Genomic DNA, 15,392 nt, shown 5'->3' on the forward strand with positions numbered 1-15,392 from the left:
CCCCCACCCCTCTACTCCCCTCCCCCCTTCATCACCCTACTAAATTCAATACCTCTATTTCTGGGGCAGGAGGAATCTTACACACTTGGCTGTTAGGGGCAGGATAGTGTGAGCTCACGCCGACCACAGAGAATGACCCATAAGCCTACGCCCGCATGTGATTAGGAGAGCCATCGTAATAATTGTTTCGACTGAGGTTACGGTTGAAGTTTCCATTTCAGTGTGGTAAATACACGCCATTGTTTATTTTTGAACCCATGGCCAATAAGTCACACCTGCAGTAGATTTACACCTGAAGAAGGTTGCATGACCCAAATACCACATGCTAGTCTCAATTAAACGTTTCCATTGCAAGTGGGGGTGGGTGTCAAAGATTGTTTTCCCTGCAGACATGGAGCCTGCAGTATCAGCATGGCTACATTAAGCAATGAGCATAGAGAAGATCACATCATAAAAAGAAGATCGGTATTAAAAGCCTCAGTGCTTCCATCCAGATCTGTTGGCTTGAGCCAAGCAGAGCTACAATGCTCGAGACACAAAAGCCCACATGGAAATGACCTTAAAAAGCCCAACGTAAATACTCAACCTCACCTTTGTTCTGTTTAAAGAGTTAGCAATACCAACTAACAATAAAGCCTTCACTGTTCAGCAGTGGATTAAATTAAACCAGCTGGAGGATAACAACTGTAGTTCAACGTTCCATTCAGTTCAAAGATGTTCAAAGTTCAAAGATGTCAGAGCTACGGGTTAAGTTTTCATCACACCGTCACAGCTTCAGCTTTCTGGACAGGATTTTTAGTCTCAAAAGCTAAAAAATTATAAAACATAATAACAAGGTGCAACCTTTAACCCATTTTGGGCTGGGAAGGGAACACCTTTTGGTGTTAGCATTATGTTAGCATTATGTTACGAGCTTGTAGGTCTGCTATTTCCGAAAAATCGAAGAACGACTGACATAGAAACATAGCTTTTTCAGAAAACGGTCAGGATGTTTTAGACATTTTTAGAATCTGATATCAGGTCAAAATCAGTTAAACAACCTCATCTGTACTGAGATCACCATTGTTGTTAAGGGGCCAGATTTGGAAATTAGGTTAACCAGTTAGTGTCCATACCATTAATCACAAATGCCATTAGTAATTGCATTTTTCCGCTGTGAGGTCATTTCAGATAGTGAGCAGGCCACTGACAATGGACTGAAAAGATTCAAATTCATACAATGGCAGGTTGAATGACAGAAGCCTCGTGACCCAAGGGTCCAAAGAACATTCAACAACTGAAACAAATATATGTTTTAACTGTATGATTCTGCTGGTGACCTATATCGCACGGTATGAATGAAAAACATAGCATATATCCAAGGCTAAAAAAGAATGACAAATCAGTGAATGAATGCAATTACGCCACTAGGGAAGAGGTGTCCGACTCATTTTGGGGTGAGGGCCTAGACTAGAGTATTGTCCTGCACTGCATTCATATTGTTGGCTTCAGTTCTAGTGTGAACTGTGAAGACATGTTCCTGCACTATACAGTCAAAGACTCAAGGTCAAAATTACTACACATTTATTGTACTAAAGTTGTATTAAAGTGCTATTGTATGAAATAAGCCCAAAAGGAAAAGCATAGATTCATAAAGCAATCGTTGATTATTATTGTCGTATTATTAGACATATGAGAGTGTAGAGTAGACAGACAGGACAAGGAGCATGTTGAAAGTGAACCAACCAACCAGCTGGGCCTCCAGGCACCCCAAATTCCTTGCAGAGGTGAAAGAAGAACAGGAGAATTCCCTCTTCTACTTGTGCAATAGACGAGGACATGCAAGGACAAACCTAACACCCTAGCTCTTTTCTTCTTCTTTTTGCATTTATAAACAATACAGAATTACAGATCTTGGTCTCTGTAACATCTAACAAATACACATTATGTATAATACATGATGTACAGTATATCATCGCCATCTGGCAGAAACCAACCAACTCAATTTTTCATGTTTTTGATTTTCTTTCCTAAATTAATCCTATTGAACACCCTTTACGAGTGTTGGTTAACCCATTCTGGGCGGGAACCCATTTTAGTGTTCTAACCCATTCTGGGCGGGAACCCCTTTTGGTGTCCTAACCCTTTTGGACGGGAACCCCTCTTGGGGTTCTGTACAGTATGTACAGTATTCAGAAAACTTAGGTCAGGATTTAGAATCGGCCTCAGTCCAAAATGGGTTAAAAACATATTGAACCAGTTACAAGTATTAAAAAGTGGTTCTGACAAAACCAGTTAACTCCATTGGACCCTCAAATTGTCTGCTAAATCAGCCAACTCCACCTCTCATGCAAGTATCTTACAAGTCACAATACCAACATTGATGAGGCAGTATTGCTTTGTTTAAAAATAAATAAATAAGGTTTTCTTCATTTCCTGAATTTTTTTGGGAGAGTTAGAGGCTTCTGCCCGACAGCAGTTTGTGGTGTATAAATAATGTTATGCGTTACTTATGTGTGCAATAATATTTATTTACATCATTTATTTTGGTAATAACTAATGACAACGGCTCCACACACAATATAGTACATACTAGTGGGCAGCCAATAGACAAAGACCATTTCATATTTTGTGACAAGCTATGCATGCAGTGCACAGCATTTCATGGAATCCAGTCATCCGATCCCAGTTCAAAATGAAAAGTACTTAACCTGCCATAGTGAATATCATCTTCAGCTGTAAACCATGCAGCGCACTGTACAAAACTAAGAGCTGGTCATAGATGGATTATGTGCTTGTTTAATAACCCAGGGAGAAATTTGGATACAGCAGATCAAAGCACAATAAGGAGGGCTATTTCATAATATATTTACCCTAAAATAGCTACAATCTAACAATTTATAACACGAGAAAGATTCACGTGTCCAAACTACATTGTGAATGCATCATTCACAGAATGGTACTTTATAACTGAATGACCAATATGATGACCCAATAATTTCTTGTCTGTGTGACCTGCATTCGTGGGGTTAATAAACTGTAAGACCAGTCTAATGACTTTAGCATAACAGGAAGTTCAGTAAACCAATAAGCCCAGCTAAAAAAAGAAATCAGCCATTAAACCATTTAGAATGCACTGACAGTTAGAAATCAGCCATTAAACCATTTAGAATGCACTGACAGTTAGAAATCAGCCATTAAACCAGCCATTAAACCATTTAGAATGCACTGACGGTTTGTGGCACAAGAAAAACCATTTAGAATGCACTGACAGTTAAATCAGCCATTAAACCATTTAGAATGCACTGACAGTTTGTGGCACAAGAAAAACTGACATGACTTTCAGAAAACTGGGTCACGGACGGTGGAGCACACACCTGTGTCACACACACACAGTCACACACACTGTCACAGATGAACTGATCCCTCCTGGTTCCCACCGCAAAACTCACTTCAGGGCATGTCACAGTCAGTGGCATCGGTTTCTTGCACTTTCCCAACAAGCCGGATATTGGGGTGCCCGGTGCCCTCCATTGTGTATACATTTGCATAGTTTTAGTTTAGTTTGTTAGATTTTGAGGGGTGGACATACATTTTTGAGGGTTTAATGTTAGATTTTTGTTCAATGTTTGTTTTAAAAACGCCATTGACAATGAAGATAATTTTTTTGTTTTAATAAGACACAGTAAAATCCTGATTGTTCATTTAAAACTGAGTGTATATAGACATGTAACCATAATGGACCCTGAAGCGTCCATCTCGTTACAAATGGGTACATTCACACTGAATTTGACCATGTACAGACTAGGACACAGGAAACTGAGAGGGAACGGACATACAATACAGGTATCTCCGGTCGGAATTAAACGGGTGCCGCCACGATTATGTGGTCGACACAATATCCTGCGCCCCCGTCAAAATGCAGTACTTGAGTCCTTCTGTTGAATACAATGTTCAACTCATTTATCATGAATGAGCCGTAAATGAATGAAGCCAAACGGCCCAGTCTCTAAAAGCTTGCACACAATCATCACACGCGCAGTCGCGCACTTCTATCGATCTAACCCCCACCCCCACCCCCGGCAGCTGTGCAGCTCTCCACTTCCTGCCTGATGTGTTGCCGGGGCGACAGCTAAATTATGCAACAGCGCTTCGCTCAAACAAACAGGTTGTGATGTGTGCGTCGCAGCCGGTACGCTCCCAGTTAAGTGATGCATCCCTTCCATCGTACCATTGGTGCCTGGTCACCTCTCCTCTTCCCTCTGCCATCACAACAATGCAAATGAAGTCCAGCACTGCAGCCGCTACACCGGCTCCATTTTCTCTCATTTGCAGAGAGGCAAGCTCCAACAGGAACGCCATGGAGCATTTAAATGTTAGGAGGAAACTGGTAACCAGTGACACACACACACGCCACCTCCAACCACCTGTAGCCTTTTCATACTTTTAAGAAACAGCTCTGTTCAGTTACTACAGGAAACAACAGTTACACCAACCGCTACGACTGGAGCATCCTCATCGGCACGTGTGGGATCACAGACAACCCCATGGACTCCAGGCATGATTAGAAATCTATTAATCATGGGAGGATTATCAGTGTGTGTGGATGTGTAACCATAAGGAGTGCTGGGGGGAGATTACAGGGGTCACTTGGCCTGTGTGTGTCCCTCCGCGCCAGTGCAACAGGGCCGGAGCGACGTGGGCCCCCACTGGCCCCCGGGACCCGCTGACCCTCCCTGGCGTTCCTCTCCACGCGATGTCTTTGTCCATGTGCTTGTTTGACAATTATTTACTCTGCTGTTTAGGGCAGAGCCGGGGTCACCGCACATACATCACTGACAGAATAACACTAGCTACCCGTGTCTGGTCAGCCCCTATACCACCCCCGGACCACTAGCATGACCCTCACCGAGCACACACAAACGTAAGCACTCAGGGTACAGTACTGAAAGACTGTGCCAGAAGGGTAATTGAACGAGCAGATGATTGTTCCTGATCGCAGGGAATGACATCCAACGGGACCCTGTGTCACATTAGCATGACATAACACGTCATGTACCACCCCTTTGTTTTCTACATCTGTGTTAAGTGTTAACATGTTACACTTGAGCCTTGGTGACCCAAACCCAGCACTGTTTGTGTCGTTTGCATATAAACGTCACCACTGCAATATTGAACTTGTTCTACTTTTGCACTTGCTGCTCAACTGGATGAGATCATCATTCAAAAACGTCACAAATGCTTTTGAAACGGTTATATTTCACAAAATCTTTGTGAAAGGTTATATATATAAGGTTTGTTTAATACATTTGTATAATTTAATTTGTACTCAAAAGGGGAGTCGAAACAACGTCCAAATTGTTATTTTTGAGTGGCGCTCCTATATACAGGTTTAATGTTTGTTTTAAAAACGCCATTGACAATGAAGTGAATATTTACGTCATCTTGTCCCTAACACAAACATTAAATCAAATACCATTAACAATAAAGATAATTTAATGTTTGTTTTACATCACCTAATCAACATGAGTTAGACTTTAATATATTAGCGCTCATACACAGGTGTGATTTTTGTCTTACACAAACATTAAATTCCCATTGACAATGAATGGAGAGTTTACGTCATATGTGTCTGAACAAATCGGCAATTTTTGTCCCACACAAACATTTAATTCCCATTGACAATGAATTTACGTCATATAGGCTATAACATGTCGATATGAGCAAATCGACATGTTACGTCATGATGATGTACGATAAGAGCGCCCCTCACTTCACACGGGTGTGATTTCTTTACATCAATACAGGACCAGAGTTTCACAATCGGTGCTTCCCCACTCAAAATGGAAATGTCAATGTAAAACTGAATGCAAATGTTGTGTAAGCTGGCCAACTCTAAGCCAGCCGTACCTTCTGTCATTGCTTTTATGAACATAAAGAAATGTACTGCCCACCTCCACCTCACATGCCATTATTGGAGGACGGTATTTGCAGCATCTGCCGAGCTCCGTCGCTGGCCTCTCCAAGACAATGCCATCAAAAACAGGACCCCACTGCCCCCCTCCCCCGGCACTGCAACCTGAAACTGCCTGAAGAGATGAGCCGCCATTAAATACAGCAGAGCTGACATAATGACAGGAAAGATAAAAGGAAAAAAAAAAAAAAAAAAAAAAAAAAAAGGGACAGAGACAGACCATTTCTCATCTCATGATGCCTCTACCACCCCCCCTTCCCTCACCTACCAAATGAAGACCACAAGGCCTCCACTAGAGTCTCGCACAGCTTCTCCCTGATCTCTTATAGTGATATGGCGTTCACACTTAGGCCCTCATTTATCAACCGTGCGTACGCCAAAATATGGGCGCACGCCGAAATTACCGACATTTTCGGAATTTAACATTTCCGGCAAAGCTTGAAATTGAACGGGACAACGTTCAAAACCCATGTCTGCTCGGGACCTGGCGTACGTTTTGTCCTCACCTGTTTTTCTGTCGTAGAACGGCGGAGCAGCATTGTTTGACCAGCTGAGAGGCTGTCACAGGCATTTAAACATATGGTTTCACTCCTAAAATGTTAATATAAAACGGTATGTGTATGCAGTAAAAAACAAAAGAGAGATTTCCAACTTTACAAGTAATTAAAATCGTGCAATTAAAAACAATATAACATGTTTACAATGTATTAGTTTGTGCTTAATCAAACAGTGCTTTACTGGCCTTGTTATGCGAGCGCACTTGTGAGATGATTTTGGAGCGCATGCGGTGATGCGGCATATGTGATTATGATATTATTTAAAAAAAAGGCATAAATGGACTGCACGCCTTTATTTCCAAGTGACAATGACAAGCATACAGCTTGCCTATTTGTAGTAAGTACTAGCAGGCTATAGGCGTAAGGGGCTTAATCATTCACCATTTAAATAAGTGCTTAGACAGGTTTTGACAGTTCAGATAAAAGCGAGATCATTTTCGGGGGTCGGGAGCCTGAGGACGGGACCGCGGCGTGCGTCGCCAATACATACCAGCACATATGCAAGCAAGCCTTCATCCATATGTTTATGATTCGTTCATCAATGATCAAATCACTACATAAATGTTGATTATGACTGCCTTGACGACATGATAGCCTATCTCTCATGCAGGCATCACTGGCACTCACCCACAGGACTTTAATATCACAACAGTGCGCAGTCTCACGCCTTCGCCGTGCACTGCACACGAATGGGTAAGATTAACATAGGCCAGCCCAAACGTATTCCATTCATGGCGATGCGATGTCGATGTGTCATGTAGGTGCGTGCGTGCGTGGACATGACAGCAAGGCAAGCGAGTTGAGAGGGAAACAGACAGGGTAGGCCTACAACTTTATTTAATTCATGCAGGTGTTCGTTCTTTATTTGTTTAACAACACACCAGTTAGTTGGGCTTGCAAGTTGCGTGTGCGTGCTGTGCGTGTGTATGAGAGAGGGGGGTGAGGCGGGCAGCAAGGCACGGGAGAAACCTATTTTTTCATGTAACCATGGTTTCAGTAAACGTATTGCCGTTGTTCATGTCGCAAAAACGAGGGCGAGGCTAGATTGAATAGGGCGTGCCAGATAGATTTCAGCCGTGACATTTATTAACGTCAGAACGAAATTAAGGAAGGATCAGCTGTTTGCGATCACTTTATAAATGCCGTGGCGACGTGGGTGTACTACGAAACCTGCACTCGAATCTGTGGCAGATTTTACACTCGATTGATAAATGAGGGCCATAGTGTACAACACCAACAATACCACCAGCTCTCATTCTCACCAAGAACAATGAAGTCCGACTCCATTTCAGACACTTTAGTTTCTACTGGGAGATAATGGCGCTGCCTATCTGGCTGAACAGCAGAGCTTGTTTTCTGTCCAGAAAAGAGCCATACTGGACAAGTATTTATTCCACTATTACTACTACTCCATTACAGTAAATCCCATCATGGATTTGTGGGTCACTTTGAGTGTGACCCAAAAATGGACAGGCAAGGGTGTCAAGAGTTAACCACTTAAATAGCGAAAATAGTCAATCTACATCTACAAGCTCACAATGCATTGTGGTGCGTTGTGAGCTTGTAGATCTGCTGTTAGTGGCATGTTCGCCTATATACAACATGTCCAAAATATATTAGGGAGGGACACTAGACATCATGTGGTTAAATGAACACTGAGGCTGCTGGGTTCATCCCCACTGTCATTTTTAAACTTCCCTATCACGCCTGTGCTGCTGAGAGGGGGCTAAATTTGGAAATGTTTGCTACACAGCCAGGCACCGTCCAAAGACATTTCCCTTTAAATAGCTAGTAATAAAATCCGGCAAATGATAGCGCTGCATGCTCCTCCCACTGATTGCACAGATATGTCCTCTAACGCTGCTGTACTGCTGAGCAAATACCAGCTTTTAATAACCATGACCCAACTGTTGTTGGGCTCTCCTCAACCTTTTCTACTTCCCAAGCGGTGATATATCACACACACACACACACACACACACACACACACACACACACACACACACACACACACACACACACACACACACACACACACACACACACACACACACACACACACACACACACACACACACACACACACACACACAGAGAGAGAGAGAGAGAGAGAGAGCATTCCAGCACACTGTAACATGGCGATGAGGCAATATTTACCTTCAAGGAAAAAGTGCACTTGGCGCACAGCCGAAACACTTGAGGGGGTGTAGTGTAGTAAAGAGCGGCTACTGTTTAGAAGCTCTGTCTAACCCTCCCACCCCATGAGTGCCGCGTGCCGAGTCTGCCGACCCAGCCAACCACCCGCAGACTTCCAGCAAGCAGCCCTGCCTTCGCCGACTCCTCTACCTGGACCTGAGCCAAGGTCTGCGCAGTGCTGAGTAAGACACACCGAGAAAGAGAGTGAACGAGATAGATAAAGAGAGATAATTAGAGGGAACGAGAGACCGAAAAAGAAAGAGATGGAGAGAAGATGAGAAAAAGAGACGACGAGAGATTAAACAGGAAACGGAGAGCGCAGAATGAGAGCCAGTGTCAGCAAGCGTGAACCGTGTAGCGCCCCGGAGCCTGGCCCTTTGCCAGGACCCACTAAGAGGGAGGATTTTTGGCCACAAATCAGTGGGCGGTCTGGGCCTCCACAGAGATTTGAAGAAACACCGCCTGAGTGGTTTGTACAGGAGCCAAGATTAAACCGACCGTCACAACAGGGGGCTGAAGGGGTGGGATGAGCAGTGGGTAAACACACAACAGGAGAGTGGAAGAGAGTGAAAGGATGATGCTAAACAGCAGAGGGACATCTGTGTTTTGACGAGGTGGCTCTGTGTTGACCAACTGTGTTTGAGCAGATACCAGGCACTTTGAAGGCAGATTAGAGCTCCAAGGAGAAAACGAGCAAGAACCTTTTCAGACGGCGCAATTCTGCGTTCTTCATAAACCCGCCAGGCAGGCGGCTATAAATGTGCGCACGTGGTTTAAGGAGTAGTGCAGCTGTGTGGTTTGAAGGTTTAACTAAGAACAGACAAAAACAGGAACTGACATAATGAAGGAAACGTGCTGGCGGGGAGCCAAGGTGTCGGGCTGACCTGTTTGAAGTGATCGTCGAAGCTCCAGTCGCCCTGTCCATTGGGAGAGGTGGCAGCGTGGGGCCCTGCGGGGGACAGACCCTCGTCAGGCTCCTGCTTCACCCTGACGGGGGGCGAGGAGGCATGCTGGGGGGTCGAGGTAGTGTAGCTGGGGAAAGGGCGCGAGGGAGGGAGGCGCGTGGCGCTCTGCTGCAAGGCCAGCGTCTGCTTGCGGAGAAACTCCAGGCCACTGGCGCTGCGCTCCTCTTCCTCTTCGCTACCTTCGTCCCCCTCCATCATCTCCTCCTCGTCTTCATCGTCTTCGCCCGAATCCCGTCCCCTATCCTCCTCGTCTTCCCTCTCAGAGTCCACGCTGCTCTGGTTGGAGACACGGGGCAGCAGCGGCCCTCCCATGGGGACCCCTCCGGTCATGCCCTTGCCCATGAAGCCCGCCCCAGAGGCGCGGGCCGCAGCCAGGATGGCCTGTTGCGCAGCGACCTGCTGGGCGTACATAATGTGGGCCTCACGGAGCCTCCTCTCTTTGCGTTCCATCTCCAGCCGAGCCTGTTGCTGCCGCTGGAGCTGCTCCATGACTGCCTCGAGCTTCATCCCTCCTGCAGAGGCTCCTGACGGATAGCCACCACCAACACTGGACTCCTGTGACATACTGGGCTGAAAGGGAGAGAGGAGGTAAACACTGGTGAGCAAAACCCTAAAGCCAAATCCAATGTAATATTTATAATTATGACACACTGTCCTGGTTATAGAGGATCGGGTGGGACGGGTGCTTGCTGTTACAGTGTACTGTCAGAGCAAGGAAATAAAAAGGCTTACAAGGGAAACAAAACATTGAAACTGGGCCAAACACGCGCCACGAGCACGCGCGTTTAAGTGGCTACATATCCGACCAGCATACATTACAAACGTAACACAATAAGTGCGTCACTCACATATAGGGCTCCTCATAGTAGCACCACATAGGCAAAAACAAAAATAATTGATAAAATAATTGCAACAACCACAGACACTTAATCTGTCGCCCCCCCAGAAGAATGTTTTTTATGCCCCACGTATATTTGATTAGACAATAAGCATTTGCATCTATAGTAAAGTGCAATCAGACAGACTGGGCTGAAGTTGAAGTATGTTCTTAATCAGAAACACTGTAACTGATTTTGTTGGAAACATTCAGCAATTAGTGTAACCAGGGCACCGACCCTCACAAAGTAGCTTATAAAAGTTTGGAATATGTGTCAAAGCCACAAATGTGCATAGTTGCCAAATACACTACGTATTTTGTTATGTTTTGTTTAACCCCACATAATCGCTCATAACGCGATTAAAACGAGCACTTGTGCGGACAATGTGTCAAGCAGCCTCCGGTGTTGTAGTGATAAATAAATGAGGAACCCCGGGTTATGTCACAACCGCAGGCCGGGCTGGGCGCAGCGCCAAGCGGGGGAACAACTCACCATTTGTGCCTTGCTGCTACCGGAATTATCCACCATCCCTCCTTCCTGGCTGGGCTGGCTGCTCGTCGTCCCTCGTCGCTGGCACGCTTTCAATCACTTGTAAACACACGGAGGAATAAAAATGTGCATGCACACGGCAAGGGAGAATGATCCACTTGATCGCCAGCAGAAAGAAAACGTTTCTCTTCGACCTTCTCCGATAGGATTTTTTTCTCCCCCCTGATTTCCCCTTTTTCTTTCTTCTTGATCCTCAGTTAATATAAAAAAGGAGGACCGACACACGAAAATGGCCCGATCTCATATCTCGTTGAGGTAACTCCCTCGACTCGATTTTCCTCCTCTTCAATTACACCCCCCCTCCCCACCACCCCAGCCTGTAGGACCCGCCCAGTCGCAGCAACAAGTTTCACAGTTTACTTACGTTACATTACACCACCATGCAAATACTCTCTCTCTGCTCCGGCTTGCTGCAGTGCAACCCCCAATGTCTCTGCTAATAATAGAAATAAATTGAACATACAGTTGGAGGAGCGATCCTCTGATTGCTTATCTGTCCCCAAACACTGACTCTCTCTCTCACACACACACACACACACACACACACACACACACACACACACACACACACACACACACACACACACACACACACACACACACACACACACACACACACACACACACACACAGGGTTCCTCGGTTGTATTCGATTGCGTTCAACATAAAAGCATGTCAAATGCTTTATCGCGATGACCATCGGGTCTGAAAAAGTAATAATATTCACGCCAAAATGTACCGTGTGACAGCCCTACAATAGTTTATGTCAAATTACACGTCTCAATATTGCAACAAATCCAGGTTAAGAGACAATGCTTCCCCCGTGTGGGCATCGGGAGTATTGCCTAGAAAAGGGAATTCTCAAGCTACCGCCTATTTCCTGTAACTGCAATATTTGATTATGAACCTTTATGGCAAGTCTGGCAAGATGTTACAGAATGACAAATCAATGCATTGCTGTATATTGAAGACAAAGATCAGATATTTTCAAAAAACAAGGGAAATAGCCCTTTTACCTAGGGCCTAAATGGTTCATTAATCAAATATTAAGTTTGGGTCTCCCAAGAGTCCCTTCCTAAAAATGTAGAAACTTATATTTAAATTTATATTTGAAATGTAGTGTACAGAAAATCATGTACTTGCAAAATAAAAAATAAATGAATTATGAATGACAAATGTTTTACGTCATGGTAGAGTATATATGCCTATAATTTTATTGAATAAAGCAAAACACAGCATACTCAAATACAAAAGATTTGTGTTTTCTTTGTCAAAATAACAATTCAAGTTATTGCATTTAGCACTCAGTAACACTTGGTATATTGTCACAACAATGTTGGTTATTTAAAGCAGATTGTCCATTTATTTGCATAGTACAGGCAAGTCATAATAGTGTGCCTGCTACTGACCACTGCTGTTGAGTGCAATCTTTTTTCATTAAATCTGCATAAGCAATAGTCAATTTGGGGTCAATACAATGTTTTTTGGTTGATCGGGTCCAGCAGGATCCAAATGGGACACTTGTGGGCCTGTAGCCTCGGAAACCCAGACGTTTTTATTTCCAGGGAGAAAGAAAGTGGGCCTGTAACTCAACTGAGACAGAGTATACAAATTCGGTTCCATTTGTACATTTTCAGACAGAAAAAGGTGAAGATTTACAGTATAGATTGGGGTCCCAGAGATAGAAACATTCCATCAAATGGGGTTCTGTGGCCTAATGCATACCAAACTGGGGGGGTTCTTAAAAAATAAAAAAGATTCAGAATCACACTTCATTTCAATCAAGAGTATTTTAAATTGCATTTGAATTTTAACTTGAGCCACTTAGTGATACAATAAATTGCTTCCTGTGTTCTTACAATGGTCATGCTAGAGAACATTTAAATGGAAACTTCTATGACCGTGACAGAATCTACTGAATCCACCTCTTGAACTGATTAAAATAATAAAATAGTGAATTGACTATCACCATTCGTTATTTATATATCAGGGTTCCTAGACAGTGTTCATTGACATCCAAAAGTTAATTTATCTAGGGCTGAATACATTATCAATACACTATAGAGTACACTATTATATCTCTCCATGTCTTACATAAAATATAGCATACACCAATAGTGATAGTGGAGTCTGCATTCACATAAGAGGCAGTATTACATCAATCAGAACATTTTTGATTCAATGTTTTCCTTTACTAATACAGAGCCCCCCCCACCCCCACCCGAACTCCAATTTTTTTTTAGAAGCTATGAGGTATAACTTGAATATCTAGAAATGATCAAATAAATTCTTCATCAATTTATCAGAGTTTTCAGCTTAGGAACCCTGACATATCCATCCTCCATACATTTATTGTTGTGTTGTATGTAGTCAGCAGCTAGCAAACATGCACAAATGTATTTACTGTAGTCCCTCTCAGGCCCTCACACAATGACCTATGAACTCCACAGACACGTACGTGCACGCTCACACACACACACACACACACACACACACACACACACACACACACACACACACACACACACACACACACACGCACGCACGCACGCACGCACACAAATGCATTGTTTATACAATAAACAGCTACAAAGATACTGAAATGATATGTATAGAATTCAGACTGTAACATGAGTGGGCAGAAATACACAGTGTGTAAATGGGAAAATAGAAAGAAACTAGAAAAAGTGCCCTTCCGGGCACAGGTCTCCACCAGGTTATCCACAGATCCGTGCAGTTAGAGGTAAAAACACTTTTGGGCCAGTTATAGCGCCACCTTGAGGCTGAGTTGAAATTGTTCATGTGGCATTTCGTCCTCGGCCTAGTGGGAATGTGGGTGCACAATTTCACGGAAATCACGCGATGTGTTCATGATTTGCAGCATTTTGTTTGAAACTGAGCACTCCTGTGAACTTTGGAAGCCAATCTTAACCAATCAGGATGGAGTGTGATAAATCTGAAAGACCCGTTTCGTTGAATGGCTCTAGAGAGACTGTGTACCAATTTGCGTGATGTTTGGACAAAATCTGTAGGTGTACTGTGCAAAAACGTGTTTTGCACAAAGCGGCCTCCTGGTGGCGCTATAACAGGCCGTTCTGGAAAGTTTGGGGCAGAGGTTCATCGTTGGCATCCAGGGAGTGTGTGTGCAAAATTTGGCATCGACCGGGTTGTTTTGCACAAAGCGGCCTCCTGGTGGCGCTATAACAGGCCGTTCTGGAAAGTTTGGGGCAGAGGTTCATCGTTGGCATCCAGGGAGTGTGTGTGCAAAATATGGCATCGACCGGGTTAACGGTGGCCGAGATTAGCTGTTCACGGACACACGGACGGACACACAAACGGACGGACGGAGTGCAAAACATACTCTCCCCACATGCCTTCGGCCTGGTGGAGACAATCAAGACATGCCAACAAATACAGTATTTTGCCACATGAACCCTAGCATCACTATTCTGGGCATGTAATAAGAAAGATGAACATTTGACGAAAATAGCCGGCCTACAATCTCACATGTTGCGAGCCACAGCGTATTGTGAGCGTGTAGAACAGCTATTTTCGGTGCATAGATTTGGTGTAGAGGGAAAAAGGTGGGGACCAATTGTAGACTCGGGTCAATAAAGTATATAGGGTTAAAGTGGTAAAAACAATACAAAATGTGGTAAAAACAATACAAAACTAGAAAAAGTGCCCTTCCGGGCACAGGTCTCCACCAGGTTATCCACAGATCCGTGCAGTTAGAGGTAAAAACACTTTTCGGCCAGTTATAGCGCCACCTTGAGGCTGAGTTGAAATTGTTCATGTGGCATTTCGTCCTCGGCCTAGTGGGAATGTGGGTGCACAATTTCACGGAAATCACGCGATGTGTTCATGATTTGCAGCATTTTGTTTGAAACTGAGCACTCCTGTGAACTTTGGAAGCCAATCTTAACCAATCAGGATGGAGTCTGATAAATCTGAAAGACCCGTTTGGTTGAATGGCTCTAGAGAGACTGTGTACCAATTTGCGTGATGTTTGGACAAAATCTGTAGGTGTACTGTGCAAAAACTTGTTTTGCACAAAGCGGCCTCCTGGTGGCGCTATAACAGGCCGTTCTGGAAAGTTTGGGGCAGAGGTTCATGGTTGGCATCCAGGGAGTGTGTGTGCAAAATATGGCATCGACCGGGTTAACGGTGGCCGAGATTAGCTGTTCACGGACACACGGACGGACACACGGACGGACGGACGGACGGACACGCGGACGGACGGAGTGCAAAACATACTCTCCCCACATGCCTTCGGCCTGGTGGAGACAATAAT

The 15,392-nt window shown here is 44.2% G+C and overlaps 1 protein-coding gene across 1 annotated transcript in view; it reads right to left on the minus strand.

Annotated features, from left to right (window-relative positions):
- LOC310855182 (AT-rich interactive domain-containing protein 3B-like) overlaps nt 1-11,265 on the minus strand; it is a gene marked incomplete at its 3' end in the record, with an annotated part of 79,738 nt that extends 68,473 nt beyond the window's left edge. Inside the window, exons 1-2 of the mRNA XM_083760093.1 lie at nt 11,042-11,265; nt 9,591-10,241 (exon numbers count right to left, since the gene is read on the minus strand). Of these exons, the coding sequence (XP_083616219.1) occupies nt 9,591-10,241; nt 11,042-11,077 (687 nt within the window). The 5' untranslated portion in view covers nt 11,078-11,265. The remainder of the gene's footprint in view (nt 1-9,590; nt 10,242-11,041) is intronic.
- Nucleotides 11,266-15,392: the final 4,127 nt, after the last annotated feature.

This window comes from Protomyctophum parallelum (assembly GCF_964188405.1).
Source record: "Protomyctophum parallelum genome assembly, chromosome: 2".
NCBI classification, from domain to species: domain Eukaryota; kingdom Metazoa; phylum Chordata; class Actinopteri; order Myctophiformes; family Myctophidae; genus Protomyctophum; species Protomyctophum parallelum.